The following is a 25,395-nucleotide window of genomic DNA, read 5'->3' on the forward strand; positions in this document are numbered from 1 at the left end:
CCACGCATGACCTTCTCTGTTTACGCCAACGAAGAGACGGCTTCGATTACATTTTCCATTTCCACCTTGATTGAGAACGTTTTCCTTCGTTGAATCTTAATATCATCCAACCAATTATCCGCTACGTTGCATACATCAAAAGGGCTCATTGAAAATTTACTGTCGATTGCACCGAAGGTAAGATGCTTCGAATACAGTGCGGGGGAGGCAAACAAACCGAGATTGGAAGTTCAAAACAAATGTGTTGATATTCCATGTGGATATTGGATATCGTTGTAGAAAGATAAACGTGACATGCTTGTTTGTCTATTGCTGAGATATCTACATATATTTATACCAAGGTGTTAATCGTTTGAATTTGCAATGAAAGTATAGTCTAACTTAAGTTTACACATTATACACATTATATATAAAACAGGAAATCTAATTTTAGAGATACAACTGTTTGTGATCTAGACAAAGATGCAATCGATACTTAAGGGGAATGGGACGTGAAACCAGGACTGCCTCAGTGAATCCACAATCGTAAATTTTCGATAGAATTCCTTTCTGCTAACGAAGTTCTGTGAATGTTCGGTGTTATCGAAACTAGTAACTTTGATAACCGTGGGAGCTGCATTTCGATAATGAAATCTTTCACAGCGAATTCGCTTAATTGAATGGCTAAATGAACTACGTACTCTGTACGCTCGGGCGCCAAATGTAGAGAAACATGTATTTACGCCACTTCTTGGTATAAACATAGCACCATTCAGATTCAGTATAATTTACCCAAAGTATACGTTTACAAATATCAAATCATAGACGTAGTTGTCATCGTGTCAATGTGCCGAGTTCATTTGCCGATAAAAAGTCAAACTCGTTTAAATCTGGTATGGGATATACAAGTCGGTAATTTTTATTCAAGCCTAACCTAGCAATACGCATGAAGTACAGTCCGACAAGAAAGATGACTTGCATTATACGTTCCAAGTCAGTGAGCAACAAGGTCAAAGTTCGCCGCGACAAGCAAATTACGTATCTCAAGTTCAGCGGTTCTTTACCTTTCTCGTCTAGTCACAAAAACAGAAATCAACCGCTTTACACATCTGATACATTAGTGCAGAATACCGGTGAACACAATGAACTGTGTGCAACAAACCGTTAAACATTATTTTCACAACAAAAATATTATAATCGATATTTACTGCAAATAATTGTGATTCCAGCTATACGAGGCTGGTATGCGTTTTGACAAGGGCGTTTAGAACCCCGAACCACTGCACTACAAAGGAATGACGAATGACTGGCATGCAATAGCTAGGCCAGCGGTCACGAACTCTTTCGAAAAATCTGTGACTTTATATGATAATTAGTGCGACTTTTTTACCTAAAAACTCTTAATTTTGACCAAATTTGACATAACGTATGCAAATTAGGTGTTATCCCACATAATGTTAGAATTGTACTACTTATCTTCATTTCTGGTTGGAACTGTCTGTACTTACGAAGTAGTTGGGCCTGAAAAAAAAACTTTTTTGCCTCAAAAACTGACAATTTTTACATTAAAAAAACTCTATTTTGACGAAATCTGGCCCTATGAATAATTCCAGTAGTTACATAACGCATTATGGTAGAAATAGTCAGAAATTTTTGTAGTACAACGAAAGATACTTTTCTACATTCTCGGGTAGAATGTGTCTGTTACTAATAAACAGCTTGCCAATAATGGAGAAAGAACGTTCAACAGCAGCTGTTGTTGGCCGACAACACGGAAGTTGTATGTACGGTACGTACACTGCTGGTGACAAACCGTGTTGCTGCATTCTGGCAATGGTGTCTACATCACAATTTCTCATCATGAGCTTCTTGATATAAGAACCATGCAATGCTCACGCTGTCTTGCTTCAGTTGAGACATTGCGGAAAGTTGAGCAAAACACCATGTCAACCTATTTGTTTCATTTGAATATTCATGATTCACAATGAGCAGACAACGGGCCATCTACAACGGTAGGCATAGGCTACAAGCGGTAAAATGTCAAATGATCAGTCACCGACAGTGCAAAATCCACAATACAAACGAAATGCAGATTGCAAAAAAGTTTTAACTTAGGAAACAATTTTGACATTTTTTGACCTGACGATGCAATTTTGACCTAATTTTGACTTTTTTGACATGTCAAAATAAATCGCCCTAGTGATAATGTATTTATATAATTGATCATGATAGTAACTTCAGTCTGTTGAGCTACATTATAATAATTTCATCCCCCGCCCTCAATAGCACCATCTTTTGCTATAAAACTGTTCTGGCGACAATAACATCGTGCTCTTAAAATAGCATGAATATGCCTCGCTTTAACGTGACAATGGCCCACTCTAACAATGCGTGGCTTCTCATACCCATGCTAGGTAGGCCTATTCTAAAATCAATCTACCATTCCTGTATTGTTCTCAAGTTTCGTTACGCTCTTTTGACATAATGTCACGGAAACAGAGTGCTCAAGGTAGTAAACGATATCCCAACAAAATTTAGGGTCTATCTGTTTCCATCAATGCCACGATATCATTCGATATAATGCCACACTCACAGTGAAAAGGTAGTATATATCAGGGGTCGGCAACCCCCGGCATACGTGCCATCTGTGGCACGCGAGATGAATATTCATGGCACGCCAAATGATTTCACGCAAACGACATATTGAGATCATATTTTTGCAAAAAGTGAAACAGAAGTTTTCAAAATGTATACAAAGCTCGTAGGCAATCCAAAATTATTTCGTATATCAACATAAAGTAGAGACTTTTAGAGCAGATTTCACCTATCTTGAAATTATTCTTCGCGCTTCGCGCGATATATTGGTACCTGATGTCTTGATTATAATGTGGGAACCCTCAATAAATAAATATATAATCTAGTGTCAAACCAAATCTTAATGCGACACCTATAGCCAACTTGAATGATACATTTTTCATCATCATCAAACCCTATCATAGTAACAACACTGATTGGCCTGTCACTTATTGGATATAGTACCGAACGCAGGGGACTCGGAAACGACCAAATCAACCACAGAAGATCGATCATTGCGCGACTTAAAATAAATTAAAATAAATATCATGTACATGTAAGCGCGCGATAGGTCGGGTGCGGTAGCGACCATACTATGACGTGACTGATGCCGTTGCCAGCTGCAAAAAAAACAGTTAGTGGTATTCCTTGCTTGAAACGTTAAATAATAATAAATTGAATGTTTGACACGCAAGATGTTAAAAATTTGACATTTTGGCACGCTGCGCACAAAAGGTTACCGGTCCCTGGTATATATTGTATACACACCCTGAAGGTGAAAGACAAAAACGTAACCTATTACCTCAGAATTTTACCCTCGGATAAATCAGACACAACATTTTAACCCAAACGATGCTTGAGAAACAAGAGCAAGTACAGACGGAGTACAAAGGAACGTAGGCACATAGGATTTATGAAACTACTTTAAACCACGAATCCATCGCAAGCGTAAATATATTTCGCGAATTGCCAAAAAGAACTAAACCAGCGACTGAATACATGCAGCGAAACGAAAACGCCGATTGATAACGATGATTGGCTCAAATTGGCTCTTAATTGAAACACGCAAATAAGGAAATGATGTTCCGTCGCGAACAAGTCTCCTAAATATACGATCGACACTCCTGTAATGGTAATTCTAAAGTAGGTTCTGTTCCCTTTAAGGTGTGAATATACACTCTTTGAAAATACTGTAGTTTGTTTCATGCCTTGCGCTTGCGACTGTAAGCAATCTTGACTGGAGCAAACCAACTACCAATCAGGTCTGATATAGAATCCTTTGTTGGTACAAATCGTTGCCAGATATCGAGTACTGGTCAAGGTCGTACGACTGATACCACGCAATAACAACACGTCCGAACCATAATGCGTTTGGCTTTGTGGGATCTGTATTTACGTAACACTTATTCGTTGCTTAAGCATAGTAACTTAGGAGTAGCACCGCCGCGCGTGTCACAGAACAAAAAGATGTATTTACGTTGTATCTGTGATCCATTGCTGAGAAGTAGATTATTGTATAGCGATATCGCAATCTTACGGCGAGTGGTTTCAAATCAACCTTGGACGTGGTTTTACTACGGCCGAGCACAATGAATCGTGTCGAGTGGTTAAGCGATTACTGAAATGACATTCCTATTTTCATTAAAAGTAATATTATCAGCGATAATTTTAGTACCAAGGCATTTTCCCTACGTGGTAGCCTCCAAACCTCAATAGCCGTGACACAGCATTAAAAACATGTGGTACTGCTACGCACGTTAGTGGAATGAGATATACCTGCGAGTGCGACGTGAACAACCCACAGTTGGAACGGTGGCGAGATAGCGTAGTGGTATATTCCACAGCTACAACACCAATGGGTTGTGGGGTCGAGTCCGACCAAGGTCGACTTCAGAATTCCTACGTAAGTACGTAAGGTTTATCTATAAGCTCATCATCGCCATCTCGTCCGCGTACGCGGCGTCTCACAAAAGCTTAGAAGTGGGTCGTGCTACAAGTCAGCAGTTACGGAATCAAAAATGAGGAATATCGGCCTGGTGTAAATGACCATTGTAGTCGACAAACGCACCATGATTGCCGCAGTATTGCTGTTCAAATATTACTTGTTTCCGGATTCCGGGGAATTCATTGATTAAATTGTTTGGTTGCCTCAAAAAACGTTGCACACCGAATTTAGTTCAATTCTAAACAGTAGAAGCCGCCGCAGAGCCCATAAAAAATTCTAAAGTAAATTTTCAAATTTTCCATTTTACATGAAATGGTTAAGTTTCCTAAAAGAACGGCGCATAACAATTTGCGTACTTTCAACCGGTTGAAGCGAAGTTAACAAAATTAAAAATTAATGCGCTCTAATGTGATTGAATTTACTTGAATACTTTTCCTAACCGATTGCGAAAATGCATGAAAATACAAGTTTTCTTTACTTAATAAACTGACGAGATGAGAAGTGGTCAAAGGAGCCATCGTCGATATTCAAATATAAGTAGAAGTATCAATTTATAAGAAAGTAAAAAAGAAACTAGTATAATAGACCTAGCTTGGTCGGAAAAACTGAAAACTGTAGAAGTAGAAGTAATCTAAAATCACTACTTGTGGAAGCAGTGCAAGTAGGCAAAATGTACTTGAAGTACACCGAAAAGTAGAAGTAATTCGTTTCTGACCGGTGACCACCTCGGGGCGTGATAGAGCAAATCTGAGTTCATGTTCGGATTCAAGGACCCAAAATCAGTTGGAATCAGTCGACAAAAGCATTTACGATCATTGACAATCAAGTATGGCGAAATAGTGTAGTGGTACAATCCACAGCTGCAACACCAAATGGTTCGTGTCCGACTCCAGAACTCCTACCTAAATGTTGGAGGTTAATCTAGGCTCCTCCTCACCCACTCATCCGTGGAAGCGGTGTCTCATAAAAGCCTAGAAGTGTGCCGTGCTGCAAGTCCGCAGCTACGAAATAAAAATGAAGAAACTTGGCCTGGTGTAAATGAGCATTGTAGTCGACAAACTCCATGAATAACACAAACGACAAATTTCTCGGCCAGTGAAATTGATCAGATCATAGACAAAGACCGTGTGAATATGACAAATATACAACAATTTCCATACCACGTCGTAGAGCAGTTGCCATCTGTGAATTGATACTTATGATGGGAACCATTGCTTGAGTCCATTCTCGAGGTGTTAAAACAAGATTGACGCGTTTTGACACAAGATCCTCACGACCCTTGTCGTATTTACACTGATCGATTAGCACTAATACCGGCATCTCAAGTTTAATGTTCCGGCTTGTGTCAACAGTAATCGTAAATACAACCATTTAAAAACGTTTGAGACAGTTTTCAAAGCAGCGGGAATGCGCCGCTGCAACCATAACAACCAATTTACAGCAAGACGGCCGACAATTATCAACTCAAATTGACCGTAATAATCTCTCGCCTTGTACTTGACAATGATGCAACTCAGGTATTCATCGGAGTGAATCGAATAAGCATTTGCCTGATTAGCGGTTCGCCTTGTGTGGAATATCGCACTATGTGCGGTACATGAATCAGTAGCAATTGTATTACAGAGATGTAAACATCCCGGGATTATCCGAATATTTCCGCGAAAATTATGTTTTATCCACCGACCTATTTAGTTTTATGGTGAAGAAGATTCTGTAATTGTATGGTAGCGTTCAGACAGGAAATACAAGGCTAGATTTATGGTTAATGCGTTTGTCTGGGGTTATAATGCACTATACGTGAGACTGCGACTTTATTTGGTTAGCTCAACGCCTATCAACTGTGAACCCGTATTGGCGTATTCTGCATTCGACTTGTATGCTGTGGATAGCCACATGGACTCTAAAAACAATTCATAACGACGCTGTACCCACCTGACATATCACACAGTAATAAGCATTGCGTATTTGTTTATTGCAGATTGCAGATGGTATACTTGTATTATGTCGAGTCGATGTATAGACCAAATAAATCATCATAATATAATCCATGTGTATATATATCGTGGTATACCAATATTCCTCTATAATCTCGTAATTTGGGACTCAATATTGAACGTGGGCGTGTCGACTTCAGTTAGCGATCAACCGGCAGATTGTTTTCACACGACATCTCCTTCAAATTTAGCAGGATACCCACGCCCATAGAGAGGATTTCCAAAGTCATTAGCGCACCGCAGATGGCGAAATGAGGATCTCTTTTCAGAACTGATACGAAAGTAGGGTGTAGTTGCATCAGACCTTGATTGAGTTTTGAAGGAAAGGATAAACGATTTATTCTTTTCACAGAAAGCCAAGCACATAATGCTTAAGAGCCTTCGCGGCGCAGGGTCGAACTTTTCATGTCCTTCACGCTGTTATGACGTCATTATGAGTGATATTAGAATATGCGAACCATTCGGGTACTCGATTTTGTCTAGCGCGAGTGCTACTGATTTGGTATAAATTAGTCAGGCATCAATCAATCCGATAACGATTTTCTGAACCCTCCCGTTTCCAGGTTCAAATGTTAGCTTTTAAGACTTATCTATGTTCTTAATTTCGATCAGAAATTTCGCATCAATTTGTTGACACATTGAAGCGATGTTTCGGCTGCTCGCGTTGATGCTCAATTTAGGATCGGTATTGACTATTATGAAAGGTTTGGATTTGCGTATGTTTTGTTCATCCTGTGTACTGTAGCTCTTATCTAGACATCTGAAATCGTCTGATTCAACGCTCCTGTTGTTATTACAGTCTTAGCGAAAAGAGTGTGACGTCATAAACCGTAACTTTTTCACAGTATAAATCGAAATAAATCAATGTATCATGGTAAGGTATAAAGTGGTTCCAGCTCATCGTAGAACGTATTACAATAATTTCTGCGAAATGTCGGTAATTTAATTCTGATCGAATTTGTGAAATATTTCTATGCTCTTATTTTAATTATAATCTAATTTGTGGTTTTCCTGAAAACGCTATAGGAGAACTTTTTAAATGTGAAATGACACCAACTTTGTGTACAGACATTGCCATTCTCGTGCGTGTCAAAAGGAATTCTGACTTGATATGCACTGGACTTGGTTTTTAATTAGGATTCAATTTCACAGCTTTTGAGCCTCCTCGCCATCTCATCCGTGTAAGCGGTGTCTTATAAAAAGCTTAGAAGTGGGCCGCGCTACAAGTCGGCAGCTACGGAATAAAAATGAAGAAAATTGGCCTAGTGTAAATGTCCATTGTAGTCCACAAACGCCATGAATACCACCAACAACCAAAGCTTTTGCGAATTCAATAGTTTCAATTCTAATTTGTGTAGCTACAATTCTAATTCTAATCCACATTGCAAAAGTTGAAAATATTATAGTTGTCCAATTCTGGTTTATAGACTGTCAATGCTGGAAGTCCATCAGACAACGAGCGCCTTGCGAGATCGGACCGTGGCGTGATAAATACGAATGCGAGCTCGCCGGATGTTGTTTTGATGACGTGTCGTCTTCTCTAACGATTGGATTCTCGGGGCGATGCTTTGAGAAAAAAGGTAGGGATCATATTCTGATTATCCCTGATATAGGCGTGAAAATAATCAAACTGCGTCAGGAAAAAATTCATTATTGCACGCTATATCCCATAAACAGGCCTATTTTGACTATATAGTTACAATCTACTTTACACCCATTCGTTTTAATCTATTTACGTTTAAGTAAATTTACGTTTAAGTAAAGTATACATGTACTCAGAGGTGGTCAAAGTAATCAAGAAAGCTACTCAAGTAGAAGTAGAAGTAGCGACAAAAAATCTACCCAAGTACGAGTAGAAGTACTTCTTCCATAAGTAACCCAAAATTACTTGAAGTAGAAGTAGAATTAACTGATTTTAAATCTACTCAAGTAAGTAGTTGTGAAAAAGATTGTGATTCGTTTGCATGGATTGTAAAAACCTGCAAATGGAGCTAAGAGAAAGATGCGGATCTTGATTAATATTGATGCATACCATAGGCGGTATAAAATTTTCGACAGCATAAGCATTCGTCCGCATTATGGGATGAAAATGATAGTATTGATATGGAAATGCGATATTAATCCTCTGTTTACTCGAACAGCCCGTTTTAGAAAATGTCATGAAATGGCGCCCTCACCCATATCATAAGGCCTGTAGTTTAGTCGAAGAGCAATACAGAAAAGTTGTATCGGATACGGTGTAAACACTTTACGCGATTAGTAAACGTTGATACAAAATATGCTGGATTGTAAAAATGCCATATTGTGTAGCTTTATTTCCGGAAATTAAAGGCATTACTATACACTTGCTTGTATCCATCAACATGTATGTTCTCCAGACAAAAGAACTGATACTAATTAGAACGTTAAGTATGATACTGGGAATTGAAAGTGAAATATAAATACTACTTCTAAAAGCGGAAAATGTATATCATGTCTTTAGTCCAGAAAGTTTCAAAGGTATTATGCTAAAACAGGTCTAAAGCTAAAAAAGTCAGAGTTCACTTTTCCAGATTAGGACACGCCATGGACTGCTAGATTACGATGTGATAAGTAAATGCTAGATTGGGAAACATCAGTTTCACATATGATGGGTCATATATACTGTGATGAACTGTTTCATATGGGTGACAATGCGGTGGGAACGGAACCATGCAGCCCGCTACCTAAATTATATTCACCGATACTTACATGAAAACATATTTGTCATTCCATATAACTACTGTGCGCGAAGCGCAACGAAAGTTCTGAGCTTTATTTGACTTAATTATGAAAATTAAATGTTTGGTACTCCGTGAAACAGCCCGAAATTCCTCAGGCTATCCCTCTTATTGGGGGATTAAACTACTTCTACTTGACAAACTGAAAATAACGAAAAGTAAGTAAGTAGATCACAAAATATTGCGAAGTAGAAGTAGAAGTAGCGAAAATCAGATCTACTTGAGTAAGTATCAGAAGCGGAGGAAAACTACTCAAGTACTTCGAAAAAGTAGAAGTACTTCGTTACTGACCACCTCTGCATGTACTACAAGTCCATGATTTGAACAGTCAGTTTATGTTACATTTAACACGCGCATTTTAGAGCCCTGCCAGAAAGAAGAATGTCTCGTGAGTCCGTTTGATAGAGAGATATGTGGATATCGGAACACGGGGTCAGCTATTTGCAAATATATGGGTTGCTGTTATGATGACAGCAGACAATATCCAGCTTGCTATAAAAGTGAGTATCATGTACTGCACATGTATATAATTGTAGATTGTACAGTACAGTCGTGCAAATATTCATGATCGAGAGGATTTTTTCAACAAAGCAACTTTCGATGGGCAGTTCGGTTTTGTGCATAGCTATCTCATATCTGGGTGCAATTGTATATTGTAGATGTACTACTAGATATACTATATGTACATTGTACAATGAACATCAAAGCTTCTTCGGGCCCATTTTATAATCATTTTTCTGTTCAGAACGTAAGCACGAACAAACTTCGGACGAAAGGAAAAGTAGTAAATTAATGAATATCTCAAAGCCCGTAAAGGAAAGACCTATTACTAAGTAAGATGGAATGTTGACTGTCTCGGTTTCGTTCACAAAGTAACCGAGCTATATATACAGGGTTGCCATCGACATAGACCCAAAAATAAGGACAGTCGAAAAATTAGATTAGCATGAAAAAGCGTTTTTGAACATACTTTGTATTTATAAGAACCATGGTATATCACATTCCATACTATTCGCCAGAAACAATTTGCTCCAGCAACTCCTTGTTATTAGAAAGTACTCACGACAGCTCAGCTCTAGGTTTACCTTTACTCAGGGCCGAAACAGCACTTCGTCACCCCTCCACCCAAAAAATAAACGTTGGACTTGCCCCCCCCCATAGGGTGATAAACCAAACTTCTTCACCTCGTTGCGATTAGAGGCGAGGCGTCAACCAAGATGGAAAAAGACCGTACACCATGTTTAGACAAAATCATTTTTGAGCGTATGGAGCAAGAACTCCAGTAACAATGCTTGTAGTCCTGGTCCTGGCCGAATAAAACTTATTTGTGATGTTGAAATCGGGGAATATTGCTTTGAACAATTGCGATGTGCAATCGTTGGTGAGGAATGATTGCTGGCGTTTGACAGTATGGAATGCCCAGGTACCGTCTGCAGCAGCAGCCTTGTCGTCTGTGGTCGTTGGTGCTCACTGCTCATTGACTGGTAGAAAAATTATTCATCGACTGGCTCTAATTAATCATTATGACACACTTCTTGTGTTTGGGGTATCAATGTGAGTTTAAATGGCGGTCTTTCCTATGGCCTCCAGGTTAATGTCACAATTGCAGATATTGCAATGTGCGAAACACTCGCCCTTAAAACTTCGTTAGATACCTTTGAATTATCTCTCATAATCGTCACGAAAAACGTTTTTACGCCTGCTCATTTTAACTAATCAGATTTAGCCTTATTAGTAGCTAAAACTATGTGCGCAAGTGCAATATAATTTAGAACAATTTATCAATGACTAATAGCTTTACTACTTTTTAACCACTGTGTCGACTGCACTGTGCCTTTTTTCACTACGCAATGAATGCTGCCTTCCCCACAGCTTGAGCTTATTCTGCTGTAGACCAAATAGCAGGAACCTGGTACTGCTGTTTACTGATAAAATGACGTCCGCCGTGGTAGCTTGGTACAGACGAAACCACTCACGGCCAGAGCTATCACCACTTAGAAGTCAAATATCATGGTGTGCACGTCACGAGAGTTCCTTTCCTTTATGATGTCATGAAATCTCGACGCAAAAGCATAATTTGTGAATATTATGCAACAAAGATACCAAAGGAAAACGGTCGAAGTTCCGTAGTGGTTGAAAATAAGACAAAATAAGGACGCAAGTCAAAAATAAGGACATTTCTTAGAAATAAGGACAGTTGAGTTTTCTAAGACGTGGCCCTTCAAAATAAGGACAAATCTTAGAAATAAGGACGGTATGGCAACCCTGTATATATACGATCGAATTGTGTATTTATATTGAAATAAACTCTAATATTTTCGGCTGACACTCGCCAGGGATAATCGTCAGCAACTATATAGTAGAGAAGTGAAAGGAATATTTAGTGATATGATTGTTGAGTTGATATACAATTCTCTACTAGTCTCTGACGAGTGTCAGCCGTAACTATTCGGCACATTTTAATATGAATACACTATTCAATAGTATACTGCAGTTCTGGACCGTTCTTTATACCTCCAAGAGCTATGCATGGAATATACAAATACACTTTATTCAGAACAGGAGGATTCATATCAGCCCGTATACAGATCGACCAAGAAACTGGAAGCAAAGTTATCAACAAGTCTCCCATCTTTGTACCGGTTACAACGACAATGCCGAGCACTGCGACGATCAAGACTCAGTCTTTCCGCGGCACGCGGCATCCGATCATGAAAGAAACAGGCTCCAATCCCAGTTATTTCGGACCGAACGGGGTGTACGAACTTGCAGGGTACACAGTTTTCGCGCGGTGTCCTAAAATAGGAGACAGGAAGTCGGATTGCATAAAAACGAAAGTTACTAGGTGGGTTGTGACGTGGAAATTCGGAGTATATTTTTAGATTTTTAGGAGTTTTTCAGCAGAGGTGGTCGGTGACGAAGTACTTTTACTTGACAGTTTTCCTTATTTTAGGCAAAACTAGGCCTAGAATAGACTACTTATACTATTTCGAACTTAATGCCTTGTTGACAAAAACAGGTATGATTAAAGTATAGTCATCGTTGCTACGCAAATACATCGCCACTACTAGTAGTCACTGTTGGGATGACACGAGTCTACTTTTTCAGATGACTTGACTCTACTTTTACAGATGACTTGACTTGACTCGACTCAACTCACTTCGCAAAATTGACTTGACTTGACTCGGCGTCTCATAAATGTGGATTGACTCGTGACTCGAATTAAAAATTTCTAGTCAATTTCAAGTCACGAAGTAATCAGTGTCAACTAAATCGCTGTACCTGTACGTCGTCATGTAGCCTACAATTGTACAATGTACATGTACTCGACACCCTGATATGATCTGTGTGAGCAACCAATCATTCAATGATTCCGCAGTCTGGTTTTACTACGCATTCGTCGATATGACACAAATATATTAACTCGTAGACTAGTAGTATTCTATCTATAGCAGTGTCTTCCTGCTCAGTGCTAGTCTTAACGAAACTCTTGCATAATTTATATCGGACTGATATATTAGTTTATACGTTTATATTACTCGTCAACAATTGGTACAGGCTTAATCTGTATCATGTGGATGTGTAGATGAATTGTGTATAGCCTATTACATCATATCACTTTGTTTCAAATTTCCGAGGTTTCGTGTTCTGGGCAATTCCCTGCACAGACAACCAATGTTCCCACCACTACCTCTTCAAATCTCCTGAAATTTGGTACACGCAGAGATGAGCTAATTCCAAACAGGATGAACTTTATTTTATGAAAATTGGACTTTTGGGTCAAAAGTTACGTCGCTTTGAAAATTGACAATTTTCTGCTCATTTCGGGTCTGCACTTTTAGGTTTTATCAATGCAATATTCAAGAAGGAGTAGCTAGATGTTAGACGACAGTTGAAATACGGCACTTGGATTTATATAAAGCTTGTTTGATCGTCTATATTTCCAAGTGAAAATTAATACCCTGTAGGTTAGGGTCAAAGGTTAAATTGAGGGGGAATTTGGTCAATAGTGTAAAATCAGTCAGGCGTTACGCGATTTAGACTGCGGATTGCTCAAAAACATATTAAAATATTTTGGAAAATTTGGTCTTAAATGAAAGTTTGCTTCAAGGGGACTTCGTTCATAGCTGTTTGATTTTGGCTATGAAACTGTAAAGTGATGAAATTGCAGTTTCAAGAGCACACTTCATTTGAACATGGAAATGCAATAGTTTGACACATGTTGAACAATGAAGATTGAATATCACTTGCCATAACGCCTTTCTGTCACTCTTGAGACTAGAAACTAACCTGATTGTGAGTGATCTCAATAGAATTCAATCAGAATGACGGACAACTAATGCCATTTTATTCACCAAAATGATCGAAAATCATGAAATGAAACACAAAGTTACATCAAAGGAAAACATAAAGGAGTATCGTTGGAAATCAACGAGGCATGTTTCGGTAGTTGATGTTGATATGTCAACTGTGGTAAGATAATCGTGACTGCTTCGTATTTATTCAGTAGAGGGTTGACTGTGACGTTCAGGTTGTAAAATGCCAGATACACAAGCATACTTTTCCTCAAAGCTTATTCTCTTAGCGCCAATTTTTGTCTGTGAAATTGGCTGAAAATAGTGGAAACTTCTTGTTCCTTTGATGGTCATTGCACGCTGAAATCGTTTTACAAGATTTGTTCTCGTTGCTTCCATGCATTGTTCAGTTATTTCGATAAAGTGTACGACTGGAATATTATCTACACAGAATGCCATCATATCTGTCAAATTCAATATTTGGTTTTGATAGGGTCGACGGAGGCTTTCCAATGTCGTCAGCCTTTTTACTGTGCCTCCAATGCCGTCGCATGGCGATTTGCCATGACTGGTTGCAAAAAACGACCAGTCAGCAGCGACACCAAAGTCTTCTTCGTGTTTGCATAAATTCAAGAAGTTTTTACAATTTTTATATTGTGCTGCGCAGCCATCGGTATAATATTCGATTTTTCTCAGCTGTGGTAATTGTCTTTTGAGAAAGTCAACGGTGTTCTTTTGTATTTCATATACCATCGCGACATCGTGTGTAAAATCTTTGGAGAGAAAACACACGCTGGAATGTGCTAGCGCGTCGCCATCCTTATAATAGCACACAACCGGGTGAACGGTGCAATTTTTGTGGGTCCAGTGGTAGCCTTGTGCCTCATCCTGTACGTGGAATGAATAGTTTTCACTAAAATCCATAAGACATACCACTGTGCCATCTTCTAATGACCGTTTCCGATGTTTAAGGTAGCTTGATTGTTGACTCGTTATGAATGAATGTGGCTTGAGTTTAATTAGTTGCTGGACAAGCAAATTGATGAATTCATCAATGGGAAGTAATCGAGTAATCATATCAGTTCTATCTGTTGTTACCCACTGATTGAAGCTGATGTTGTCGTATGTATCATTAAATTGACGAAGCAAGTATTTCCTCACAGCATCTTCATTTGGGCAATTAGGACATCTTAGTAGCATGCAGTCGTGGTTTTCTATGTCACACGACATCATAGCAATCAAGTCTTTGTACGTTTTTCCCGTGTGACAAGCCTTCAGCATTAGTATTACATTCTGATGTATCGTACAAACGCATACAGAATGTGTGCCTGCAGAACCCGCCAACACGCACCATTTTGGACTCAAGCTAGCAAAAGTTGAAAATCCCACTTTTCTCTCTGGATACTGGCCTTTGAATGATTGATAGAGCTCCTTCATAGTACACAAAAGAAGCCTCTTTTGCTCATACACATTCCTGGCGATGCTTACCTTATCTCGAGCTCCTGGCATAATTCTTGTATTTTCGTCATCGCAGTAAAAATCAATGACCAACTGTTTAATATCCAAACTCTGACCTTTCCTTTTGGTCACAGGCGGTTTACTGAATATTCCTGACGTTTTTTCAATTTCACGTGCCTTTTTGATACTGTGCTGAGTTACTTGAAAATATTTTGCAACCGTAGTTTTGGACCAGGATTCAGGTGCGCATGTTAGTAACTGAATTTTCTCGGAATATGTGGTAGTCTTGTCGTTAATCTTTTCTCTAATTTTTCCAAGTAAAATATTGTAGTCCTTAAGGCATTGCTCATTATTTCCAATTTCCATGTCAACGTCATGATCCACAGCATGCTCCGGCGATCGAAAGGCTTTTGTCATCATCTTCCCATAATGGTCACCAATTGAAGATAGCTTTCGTTTCTTGTATTGAGGTTTCTCCTTGTCATGTAAACCGTGGAGCTTGAGAGGGGTCTCTCCTATAAGAGTCAATGTTTTGTCTACCTGATATCTGGCAATTTCATCCGAGCAATTACTTTCCCCGCTGTCAGTACTTGTACCACTACTGATTGTCCCGGATTGGGATTGGACATAACTGGGACATGAAACCTCTGCCATAGCAAGCTTTTCCACCTCCATCCTACAGTTTACGCAAAGCTTTTTGCCTGGAATGATATTCAAGTTTTTTCCCTCTAGCTTTTTCACGGTTTCTAATGTGATGACACGAAGAGTTTTTTTCATTAGTTTTTTGTGCTTGGTAAAGGGGTCGCAACAGGACACTTGATAAAATTCGTACCTGTCAAGGAAAGCTCTTTTATGTTGTGCACAGATGCTATTGACTTTCTCGTTTTGCTCAAGTAGTCTAGATCTGTGTAGAACTTTTTCTCTGTCGTCCTCTTCAAATAAACCAAATTGCATATGCTTCGATGGGTCTTTTTGACAATCTCCTTCCTCTCCTATGAGCTGTCCAATGCTGCAAGACCGGACTTCGGTATCCATTTTAACAAATTTCGATAGAATCTCAAGTTGAACAAATACTGTTAACAATGAATATAAATATAGGCATTGGTAAATACTTTTCCTTGTGTAGCGACCCTGATGCGGCGCGATGTACCTAACAGGGAACGCGGTTCTGTTCCTGGGCTCGGGACCTCGTCTATCGGCGATTACCGCCTGCTCCGCAAGGTTGCCAGACATTTTCTGAGAAAAAGCTGTGACCTTTCCGTACCCCAGTCAATCTACCCGCGCATAGATTCCGACAGGATACATCCACCTCAATCCTACAAATACAAAACCAACTACCGGCTACTTCATGCCCAAGCTGCCTAATACCACAACTACTTCATGTTGCTGCTCCCTACTACTCATACTTCCCGCTACCAAACACAGAGACATACTCATTCACATCCATTTTCAGCCACGCTCTCAGCCAACTCCCAACTAAACACGTGGTCTCTAGTCATATGATGCGCAACATAATTTCCAAACGGCAAATACAGAACATTCTGGAAACAACGGGTTACCACACTTGTGTACCATGTGTTAAACGTACCTATTTCCATGTGCAAATGAAGTGTGCTCTTGAAACTGCAATTTCATCACTTTACAGTTTAATAGCCAAAATCAAACAACTATGAACGAAGTCCCCTTGAAGCAAACTTTCATTTAAGACCAAATTTTCCAAAATATTTTAATATGTTTTTGAGCAATCCACAGTCTAAATCGCGTAACGCCTGACTGATTTTAGACTATTGACCAAATTCCCCCTCAATTTAACCTTTGACCCTAACCTACAGGGTATTAATTTTCACTTGGAAATATAGACGATCAAACAAGCTTTATATAAATCCAAGTGCCGTATTTCAACTGTCGTCTAACATCTAGCTACACCTTCTTGAATATTGCATTGATAAAACCTAAAAGTGCAGACCTGAAATGAGCAGAAAATTGTCAATTTTCAAAGTGACATAACTTTTGACCCAAAAGTCCAATTTTCATAAAATAAAGTTCATCCTTGTTGGAATTAGCTCATCTCTGCGTGTACCAAATTTCAGGAGATTTGAAGAGGTAGTGGTGGGAACATTGGTTGTCTGTGCAGGGAATTGCCCTCCTATATCATCTATTTGGCGGACATTTACCAACGTGTCCAGGTAGTACTGCCTATATGTGAGCCATACAGCGCCCCGTTGACAGGTGTAATTAACTCGATACTCGTTACTCGATTCATAATAATTAATAGTAAATCAAAATGTACTTTAATCCATCTTGCAAAATGCAATGGCTTGAATCATGTCTCGAGTTTCGTGATTTGACTCATGACTTGACTCCAGTCACCGCCAAAAATCGAGTGACTTGACTTGACTAGAGTCAAAATGTACAATGACTAGAATTGACTTGTGACTCAAAGGCAGTGTCTTGATCTCCACTCTGGATGCAGTATTTTTTTGAGGTATTCATGGTGTGTTTCGACTACAATGGTCATTTACACCAGGCCAATTCTCTTCATTTTTATTCCGTAGCTGGCGACTTGTAGCACGGCCCACTTCTCGGCTTTTATAAGATACCGCTTACACGGATGATATGGCGAGAAGTAGGCTAGCCTACAGGTAAACGTCAACAATTAGGTAGGAATTCTGGAGTTGACCTCGGTCGGACACGAACCCACGACACATTGGTGTTGTAGCAGTGGATTATACTACTATGCGCTATCTTGTCACGTATTCTGAGTTAGGTTCTGCTTCCATGTACCACCCTTTCGTCCCTTTGGGTGTTAATACACAATCTTTTAGCTAAGACTGTTGTACGTATTTGTAATTTCATTAGTAATTTTTCATTAGTCGCGACGATATACATCTTGGAGTTTCGAAAGTAGATAAACGAATTCTACGTTTTGAAACTACTTACTCGATTACTTCCGGGCTTTTCATTTTCTACTTACACTTGAAGTAATTTTGACATGTTTCAGAATTGCTACTTTTACTGATAAGTGAGTAGAAATTAGCGACGTTAACTCTACTTCTACTTGAGTATCAACTTTGGTCACTTCTGTTCAAGTATTGTCTTGGCAGTGTTGGGATCACGTCGCTACCTTCGAGTCACGAGACATCTCGAGTCATTGCACATTTTGACTCGAGTCAAGTCAAGTCAATCGATATTCGACAGTGACTCGAGTCAAGTCAAGTCACTCGATTTTTGAAGGTGACTCGAGTCAAGTCGAGTCAGGTCAAGTCAAGTCACGAGTCAAGTCACAATTCGAGTCAAGTTGTCTTTTTGAATATGAGACATGATTACGTCATTGCATTTTGCTAGCTGTCTAAAATATAGATTGAGTGATCATTGATTCTGAACCATTGGGCGAATATAAGTTAAATAAAAACGCAATAAGGCGCTGTATCGCTGACATATACGTAGAACTGCTAAACTACGTAAGTAATTGCACAACCTCAGTTACCAGCCAAAATAGAGAATAGAGAAACGAATTGACAAGATCCAATACATTATCCATTTACAAATTGCTATGATAAAATTCAAGCCTACGCTAATGGTTGAGGACTATAACAACTATATTTGGATTCAATTTCAATAAAACAAGAGGTTTGGTTAAGGAAATAACAGAACAGAAACAGACATTTTGCTATAAAATTACTTTACTGTACTAGTTTATGACAACGTAATCTGTAAGTTTCAATCACTCCGTTTGCTGCCAAATTATGTGTGAGAGAACAATGGAGGTTCAGTAAAGCGCACGATCACTTAAAAATTGGTCACCCTCACGGGTTACACCAGCATTTAGCGAACAGTCCGACCATATGCAAGATAAATGGATTTTTATCGACACCGATTACTTGATGACTTGAAATTGACTCGTGAATTTTGCTCCGAGTCACGAGTCAATTCACATTTTTGATACGCCGAGTCAAGTCAAGTCAAGTCATTTTAGCAAAGTGACTCGAGTCAAGTCAAGTCATACGAAAAAGGTGACTCGAGTCATCCCAACACTGTGTCTTGGTCGCAGTGGACGACTGAGCTGTATATTCTTATTCGTGTCTACGGTCTATGCTTCAATCTTGGCATAGACATCTTTCAGAGTTACGAAACCATGTCGACAATACTACCTCTCAAACACAGATCAAACTGCCATAAACATTTCTGTTGCTGGATGGAACCGGACTCCTGCCATATGCCAGTGGTTCAAATGCTAAAATGGCCCGAAGTGACGCCAACTACTAAGCCCAAAATCGGTGAGAGCTACTGCTATAATTCAGATTTGTACAACTAGAAATTAAACCTCAGTGTTTCTTAACCTTTTAGCGCTTGAGCTTTCAATAACATTTCTCGTACCCCTGTCCATTTTCAACACAACTACAGATGTTACCCATATTGAAACATAGAAATAACAATTTGCAGGCAGAATAAATCGACCCAATTGGACCGCCAAGGGGTCCACGGACCCCTGGATAAGAACCCATGAATTAGACTATTTCGAGCGCAACGCTGGTAATTATAGTGCAGAAATATCACCGCAGTGACATTAATTTATCCACTTAATTTTATTTGTTAATGTTTATATGCTCCAATTTTAATTCTCGTCTAATTTCCGGTTTTCTCGAAAATGCTGCAGGAGAACAGCGTAGTGCGAAACTAACCAAGCTTAGTGTACAGACATTTGTCATTCACGTGCTTATGATTGTTAACTCGGATTTGATAAACCGCGTATCTATAATTCTAATTCTAATCGAATTTGGAATGCCCTAATGGGATCTTGTTGTCCGAATCTGCTACAATTGTCATTCTCAAAACTGTCAATAAGAGTAGCCTACTTTTTTCATACTTATTCCAATTTTTAGAAGCTGTGTGGTCTGACTGGAACTCATGGTCAACATGCCCCGAACAATGCTACGATGTCACATATAGGGAAAGACGCCGACAATGCATCGACAAGACAGGCAGCGAGTCAAATTGCGATGGACCAAACCAACAACAGGAGAAATGCCAGAATACTTGTCCCGCCGCCTGGACCAATTGGGGCGGGTGGTCAACTTGCACGGAGTCTTGTGGTCCCGGTACAGCAACAAGAGCAAGAGTGTGCGTCCGAAACGGTATGTTTCTTGTGCTAAAGTTTGAGATTCATGAACATTTGATCATATAGCTAAATGATAGAGTTTCCATCGTTAATACTTTGATCGTATCAAAAAAAAATTTACTCTAATAACTTCACTTTACGATGTGGAATTGAGTGAAATTTGTTTTTCATCGTTCGTCAGCAGGCTTAAATTGTATTTCACGGATGTGTAGAGGCGTAGTGTATTCACTATATTGCATCATACCAATTTGTTTCAACCTCTCGAGGTTCCTTATTCGATCCTCTATTTTGTCTGACAATTACAGACCGTAGCAATGTAGCTATTAGTGCAGGGCGAATCGACAAATTCTCTGGTCCTACTTCGATCCTGTTTTTAAAGCTCTGGACCGACTCCTAGGCCGGACTCTAGAGATGACCGTGGTCCGATCCGAAGAACTTCGATAATAATTATCTACTCACAGGATAGTATTGAAGATTGATTGAAACAATGTAAACAGGAAATTAAAAACTCTAAGATCAAACCCAACCCTTATCTGAAGTAATTATGTCAACTTGGACTTAGCATGGGGTTTATTTTCATGAACGTTTCATTTTAACTATTGATTCGAGGGCGGAAGGGGGTATAAGGCTGTTCTCTTCTTAGTAAAAAGTACTGATCCGGCTCCGATCCGACGCCGGCGGTATCGGACAATGTACCTGCTTCGGCCAAAAATGACAACATCCGGCCGAATATCCAATCGGGGCCCCGTCCATGACCAGCTCTATTAGCTATACAGTTCTGCGTGTGCGTGGGCGATACAACGTCTGTTTGCACGTGTATTCAACTTTATATTCATTACTTGATCTCGAATCAATCTGTGTTTCAAACAGCTACAGCAAGATGTAATGACTCGAATCAACCCTCATACTTGGAAAATTCAATCTGACTTGAATTGTGACCTGACTCGTGATCTGACTTGACTGGACTCGAGTCTCGTCCAAAATTGAACGACTCGACTTGACTCGAGTCACCATCGAAAATCGATTGACTTGACTTTACTCGAGACAGAATATATGCAATGAATGAGACGACTTGTGACTCGAATGTATAGTGACTTGATCGCAACATTGGTTTCCACAATAGGTAACCTTCCAATATTAGACACGGTTGGAGTATATTGACCTTCGTGTTCAGGTACCCTGCTATCTCCAACCGAATGTATCGGCGGACACGGCGCATCCCGCTCTACAAAACAGTGCAACACGAATTTTTGCAGTGATTGGACTGCTTGGGTCGATATGCCATGCGCGGTCTCGTGTGGCAGTGCGATTGGAACCACCGAACGGTTTGTTTTTTGGCATCATAGCAATACTCTACTATATGAAGAGCTTCTTGGAGGTACAGAACTTCAATATACCATGGAATACTATATTCATATTGAAATATACTCGAATATATTCGGCTGACACACGTCAAGGGTATTCGTCAGAAACTATAATTGAAAGTTTAAAAGAACATTGTATATCAATCAACATATTTGGTGATACGATTGTTGATACACAAAGTATCTTGCTAGGGTGGAGATCATAAAGTTAGCTGATCAGGGATAACGATAATCGTGTGATTAACAACTGCTAATCTTGGCGCATTTCAAGCGGAGATCGTAAAGTTAGCTGATCCGGAAGAATGCTAATCGTGTGAATAAAAATTGCTAATCCGGACGCATGAAGTTGGATAAGGTTCCGTTCCGCGTGATGATTATCCCTACGTGGTAGTACACTGTTAATCAAGTAGTAGTGTGATATCTGTTATGGTGCGTACATTATTGGTTGATTGTCTGATTGTTTAGTGAAACCTAGGACACAACCGTTTCGGTCATTTTCGGAAATACTTCCGCGTAAGAGTTTTACGCAGTGTATTGTGCCGTTTATTCCGGTTTGCTAAATCATGAGATTAAAACTCAACTTTATGCGCTGCGATCATCCGGTTTTCTTAATGCTGGGTTGTTAAATCCTGGTATACGCGATAATCGATTTTCTTTAATCAATCCAACTATATGATCTCCGCCTTTAGATTAGATTAGATTAGGATTAGACCATTCATTTTGTTGCTACTCCCTCTTTAAGTAGTATTGACACCTGTCGGAAATCACTATAGATCTACTTGTGATTCAGTCGAAATTTATGGCGTTCTCAAGTATATGACTACGTGAGTACGCTGAATATACTTATATCGCCTCTGCGTAGAACATGTCGACAACTGGATAAAGAGATCGGGCCGCCGCCTTGCGCAGTCAACTTGCGAGTGTGTGGAGAAAATCCTTGCGTGTTACGAGACCGGCAACACGTCGAAAACGATCACAACATGTGGACCGAGTGGAGTCGATGGTCAGAATGCACAAACCAGTGCGGTACTGGTGTACGAACACGGAAAAGATCTTGCATAGCAGCGAATGGCTTCTTCGCAACAACAACTAGAAGAATGGGGACCGCTTGTGGAGATGGGGCTGTTCGACAAGAAAGAATTTGCAACGAAGGTATATCGAGACATCTGTTTACATTTACATCTGGATGTTATCGATTCGTCCTATATAGGCCGAATTGTGAAAAAGGAGGACGTTTGGTGAAGCCTACCTAATATTGTTTGATATAGCTGCCATACACAATGCGGAGCGCGAATAGCCTATATTGTAGCTACCTTATAGCATGGAATGACCACAACACATTCTGCGTGCATTGCTTGACCAGATCACAAAACTTAGTCGGGAATAGATGGGATTGTCACACATTCCCTTATTAATGATATGCAAGATATAGGCTACCCAATACTAGCAAGAGGGTGACAGTAACGAATTAGCCTACCACTCCTTGGCGTTGGTTTTAGAGTAGGCCTACTTCCACCACTACTTAACAGTTTTTAGGCAAAACTGCGCCCAGAATACTTACTTTTTACTAACTTGGCGATCACCTAGGCCTACTTCCATACTTCTACTTCAGCAGCTGTTACCAACGATTACTGCTTTGATTAGAGACTATTGCTATAAAATGTCCTTTTTCCGGATCTCAAAATATGGTAGGCTATCCCTAGCTATATAAGCCGTTGACCACCTCTGGGAATAGCTTAGGATGCCATGGGAACCACAAAACCTAAGAGAGAATAGGCAATTGACAACCCTATAATGGCCGGTGGCCGCGATACCATACGAGCGAATTGCCGCGATCTATTTCAGACATGTGCCTTGTTGACAAAAGCAGAGGTGGTCAAAGTATTCATCATTGATACTCAAGTACAACTAGAAGTAACGATTTCCTAGTAGCCCAAGTGAAAAGTGAGTATTCTTGCATAGTTTTTTTCTAGACAAACGTTGAAATAGAAAAACATCATCACTTGCGGCAGTAGTCCGAGTATCTAATTGAAGTTGAAGTACACGAAGAATTACGGCGTTACTGACCGTCTCTGTACAAAAGGCACCATGTTTGCATATCTTTTACGGTCAATTTTTGTAACAATTCAGATCTGTGTTCACTGTGGTCAGCATGGCGCACTACGAAGCCTTGCTCCAAATCGTGTGATGGAGGGATAAAGGAAGTAAAAAGATCCTGTCTAGAAAGCGGAGCCACAAAACAATCTCGCGTATGCTCAAGAACTTTGATAAGATGCAATGTGTCATCTTGCCCCAAGTGATGAAGACTGCACCACCAATGAACACAGCAAGCACACTGTTCCACAGCGGAATGTGGAAATGTAAATGTGCATTTACAATGTGCAATTTGCACATATACTTCAGATAGAGTATAGACCAGTGGTTCCCAACCTTTTTCGACCCATCGCCCCCTTTTCAAGGTCAACACCGATCATCGCCCCCCAAATTTTGTGCACCGATAATTGGGCATACAGACACTGTAATCACCGGCGGGTTGACTAAAAAAAAAAAAAAAAGGTCATCTTTCTCCGCTCAGAGCTGAAAATAACGTTTTTTCGCTCCGTATTGCTAGGTGGATGACTAAAAAAAAAAAAAAAGGTCAGCGGATTTTACGCGTCATCGCCCCCCTATCGCCCCCTTCGCTACTTTCGCCCCCCGTCGCCCCCTTTGTCCATTTTCGCCCCCCTGTCGCCCCCTTCGTCATTTTCGCCCCCCTAGATCGCCAAAATATCGCCCACGTTGGGAACCACTGGTATAGACTATTGAATATGCGTCTAATAATTTCCAAGAGCCATATTCATTATTTTCATGTAAGGCCACTGAGCTACTCTTTGTTCTTATATTTATTACTTTTGAAAATATCGTGTCATTTTTGGCCTATTTGTCATCATAGAACAAAATCGAAAAAAGCGGCTTGATGCGATGTTTACCGGCAAAAATAACATGGCAGGGTAGCTCGATATTTAATTGCGACATTCTACAGAAAGGAGTTAGAACGACTGGGTGAAAACTACTTGTCAGCATATATTAGGGTTACCCCATATTTATGCAGAGCAAATTCCGGACACTTTTAGCGCCCACTAGCGGAGTTTAAAATGAGGTATATATAGCACATTGTCTTTCAATATGACGTCACACTAGCAAAGTTTTGCCTATCGACCATAGGTGGTCACCATCCGGATCACGAGCTGTTATGATGTTAGGTTGGTGCATTTATGTGGTTGTGTGTTGTAACCAGGATCGAAACAACATATTTTCAGCCCCCTCCCGTCCAGATAAACACTGATATTGAGCCCACCATAGTGTAATCGATGCGACTTCTGGGTAGTGCGGAGCGGATCGACAAATTCTCTGGTCCGGCTCCGATCCGGTTGTTCAATTCTCTGGTCCGGCCGTATCTGGAAAAGTACTGATCCGGCTCCAATCCGGTCCGGCCAAAAATGAAAAAGTCCAGTCAGAAATCCGGCCCTATTCGGTACGGAGGTTCCGCGAATTGATAAATATGCCTCGTTTATGTTCACACTGGCTTGGAGGTTACTTACGTGTGGTTGGTTGGTAGTTATATAGTTATAAAAGTCATGCTTATCCATAAAGATTCTGGCTGGATCAAAAAAGTAGTGATCCGGCTCCGATTCGGTCCGGCCAAAATTGTAAAAATCCGGCCGGATATCCAATCCGGCTCCGGTCCATGCTCCGCACTACTTCTGGGGCCTTACTATATACATATAGTTTTTATATTAGGCTTACCATATTTTGGAAATCTAAAAAGAGGACACTTTTTCAGAAATTTGAGACTTGCAAAACCGGAGAAGAATTCTCAAAAATCGGTGAATTTTTCCCACTTTGTGATCGGTCAACTTTCCGCTCAG

The 25,395-nt window shown here is 39.9% G+C and overlaps 2 protein-coding genes and 1 long non-coding RNA gene across 4 annotated transcripts in view; 1 reads left to right on the top strand and 2 right to left on the bottom strand.

Moving 5' to 3' along the window:
* The window catches only part of LOC145459265 (uncharacterized), a 167,819-nt gene that overhangs the window by 123,716 nt on the left and 18,708 nt on the right, over nucleotides 1–25,395 (bottom strand). The gene's annotated exons all lie outside the window — the stretch shown is intronic.
* Nucleotides 7,029–23,902, top strand: LOC145459237 (semaphorin-5A-like). Of its 2 annotated transcripts, none has more exons than XM_080337881.1 (10): nucleotides 7,029–7,196; nucleotides 7,920–8,072; nucleotides 9,614–9,751; nucleotides 9,997–10,084; nucleotides 11,809–12,096; nucleotides 19,169–19,281; nucleotides 19,888–20,139; nucleotides 21,298–21,448; nucleotides 22,350–22,639; nucleotides 23,618–23,902. In XM_080337881.1, the coding sequence occupies exons 1-10, from the start codon at nucleotides 7,139–7,141 to the stop codon at nucleotides 23,785–23,787; spliced, it is 1,701 nt and encodes a 566-aa protein (XP_080194007.1). In that variant the 5' UTR covers nucleotides 7,029–7,138; the 3' UTR covers nucleotides 23,788–23,902. The 2 variants fall into 2 exon arrangements, with proteins under 2 accessions (XP_080194007.1, XP_080194008.1); XM_080337882.1 differs by having other exon boundaries at nucleotides 19,891–20,139.
* On the bottom strand, nucleotides 12,902–16,072 carry LOC145459228 (uncharacterized). The gene has a single exon (XM_080337870.1). It carries the CDS (start codon nucleotides 16,037–16,039, stop codon nucleotides 13,751–13,753), a length of 2,289 nt encoding a protein of 762 aa, XP_080193996.1. The 5' UTR covers nucleotides 16,040–16,072; the 3' UTR covers nucleotides 12,902–13,750.

Source organism: Botryllus schlosseri, chromosome 16 (assembly GCF_051294905.1).
Source record: "Botryllus schlosseri isolate E-star chromosome 16, Bs_hap1, whole genome shotgun sequence".
NCBI lineage: Eukaryota > Metazoa > Chordata > Ascidiacea > Stolidobranchia > Styelidae > Botryllus > Botryllus schlosseri.

What these genes read in the sequence shown, in the direction of transcription:
- LOC145459237 (XM_080337881.1), top strand. Translation starts at nt 7,139, where the DNA reads ATGTTTCGGCTGCTCGCGTTGATGCTCAATTTAGGATCGGTATTGACT. An exon ending in ATAAAAACGAAAGTTACTAG is followed by an intron (nt 12,097 to 19,168) that starts GTGGGTTGTGAC and finishes TCTCAAACACAG; the next exon opens with ATCAAACTGCCATAAACATT. An exon ending in AAGAGTGTGCGTCCGAAACG is followed by an intron (nt 20,140 to 21,297) that starts GTATGTTTCTTG and finishes CTTCGTGTTCAG; the next exon opens with GTACCCTGCTATCTCCAACC.
- LOC145459228 (XM_080337870.1), bottom strand. Translation starts at nt 16,039, where the DNA reads ATGGATACCGAAGTCCGGTCTTGCAGCATTGGACAGCTCATAGGAGAG.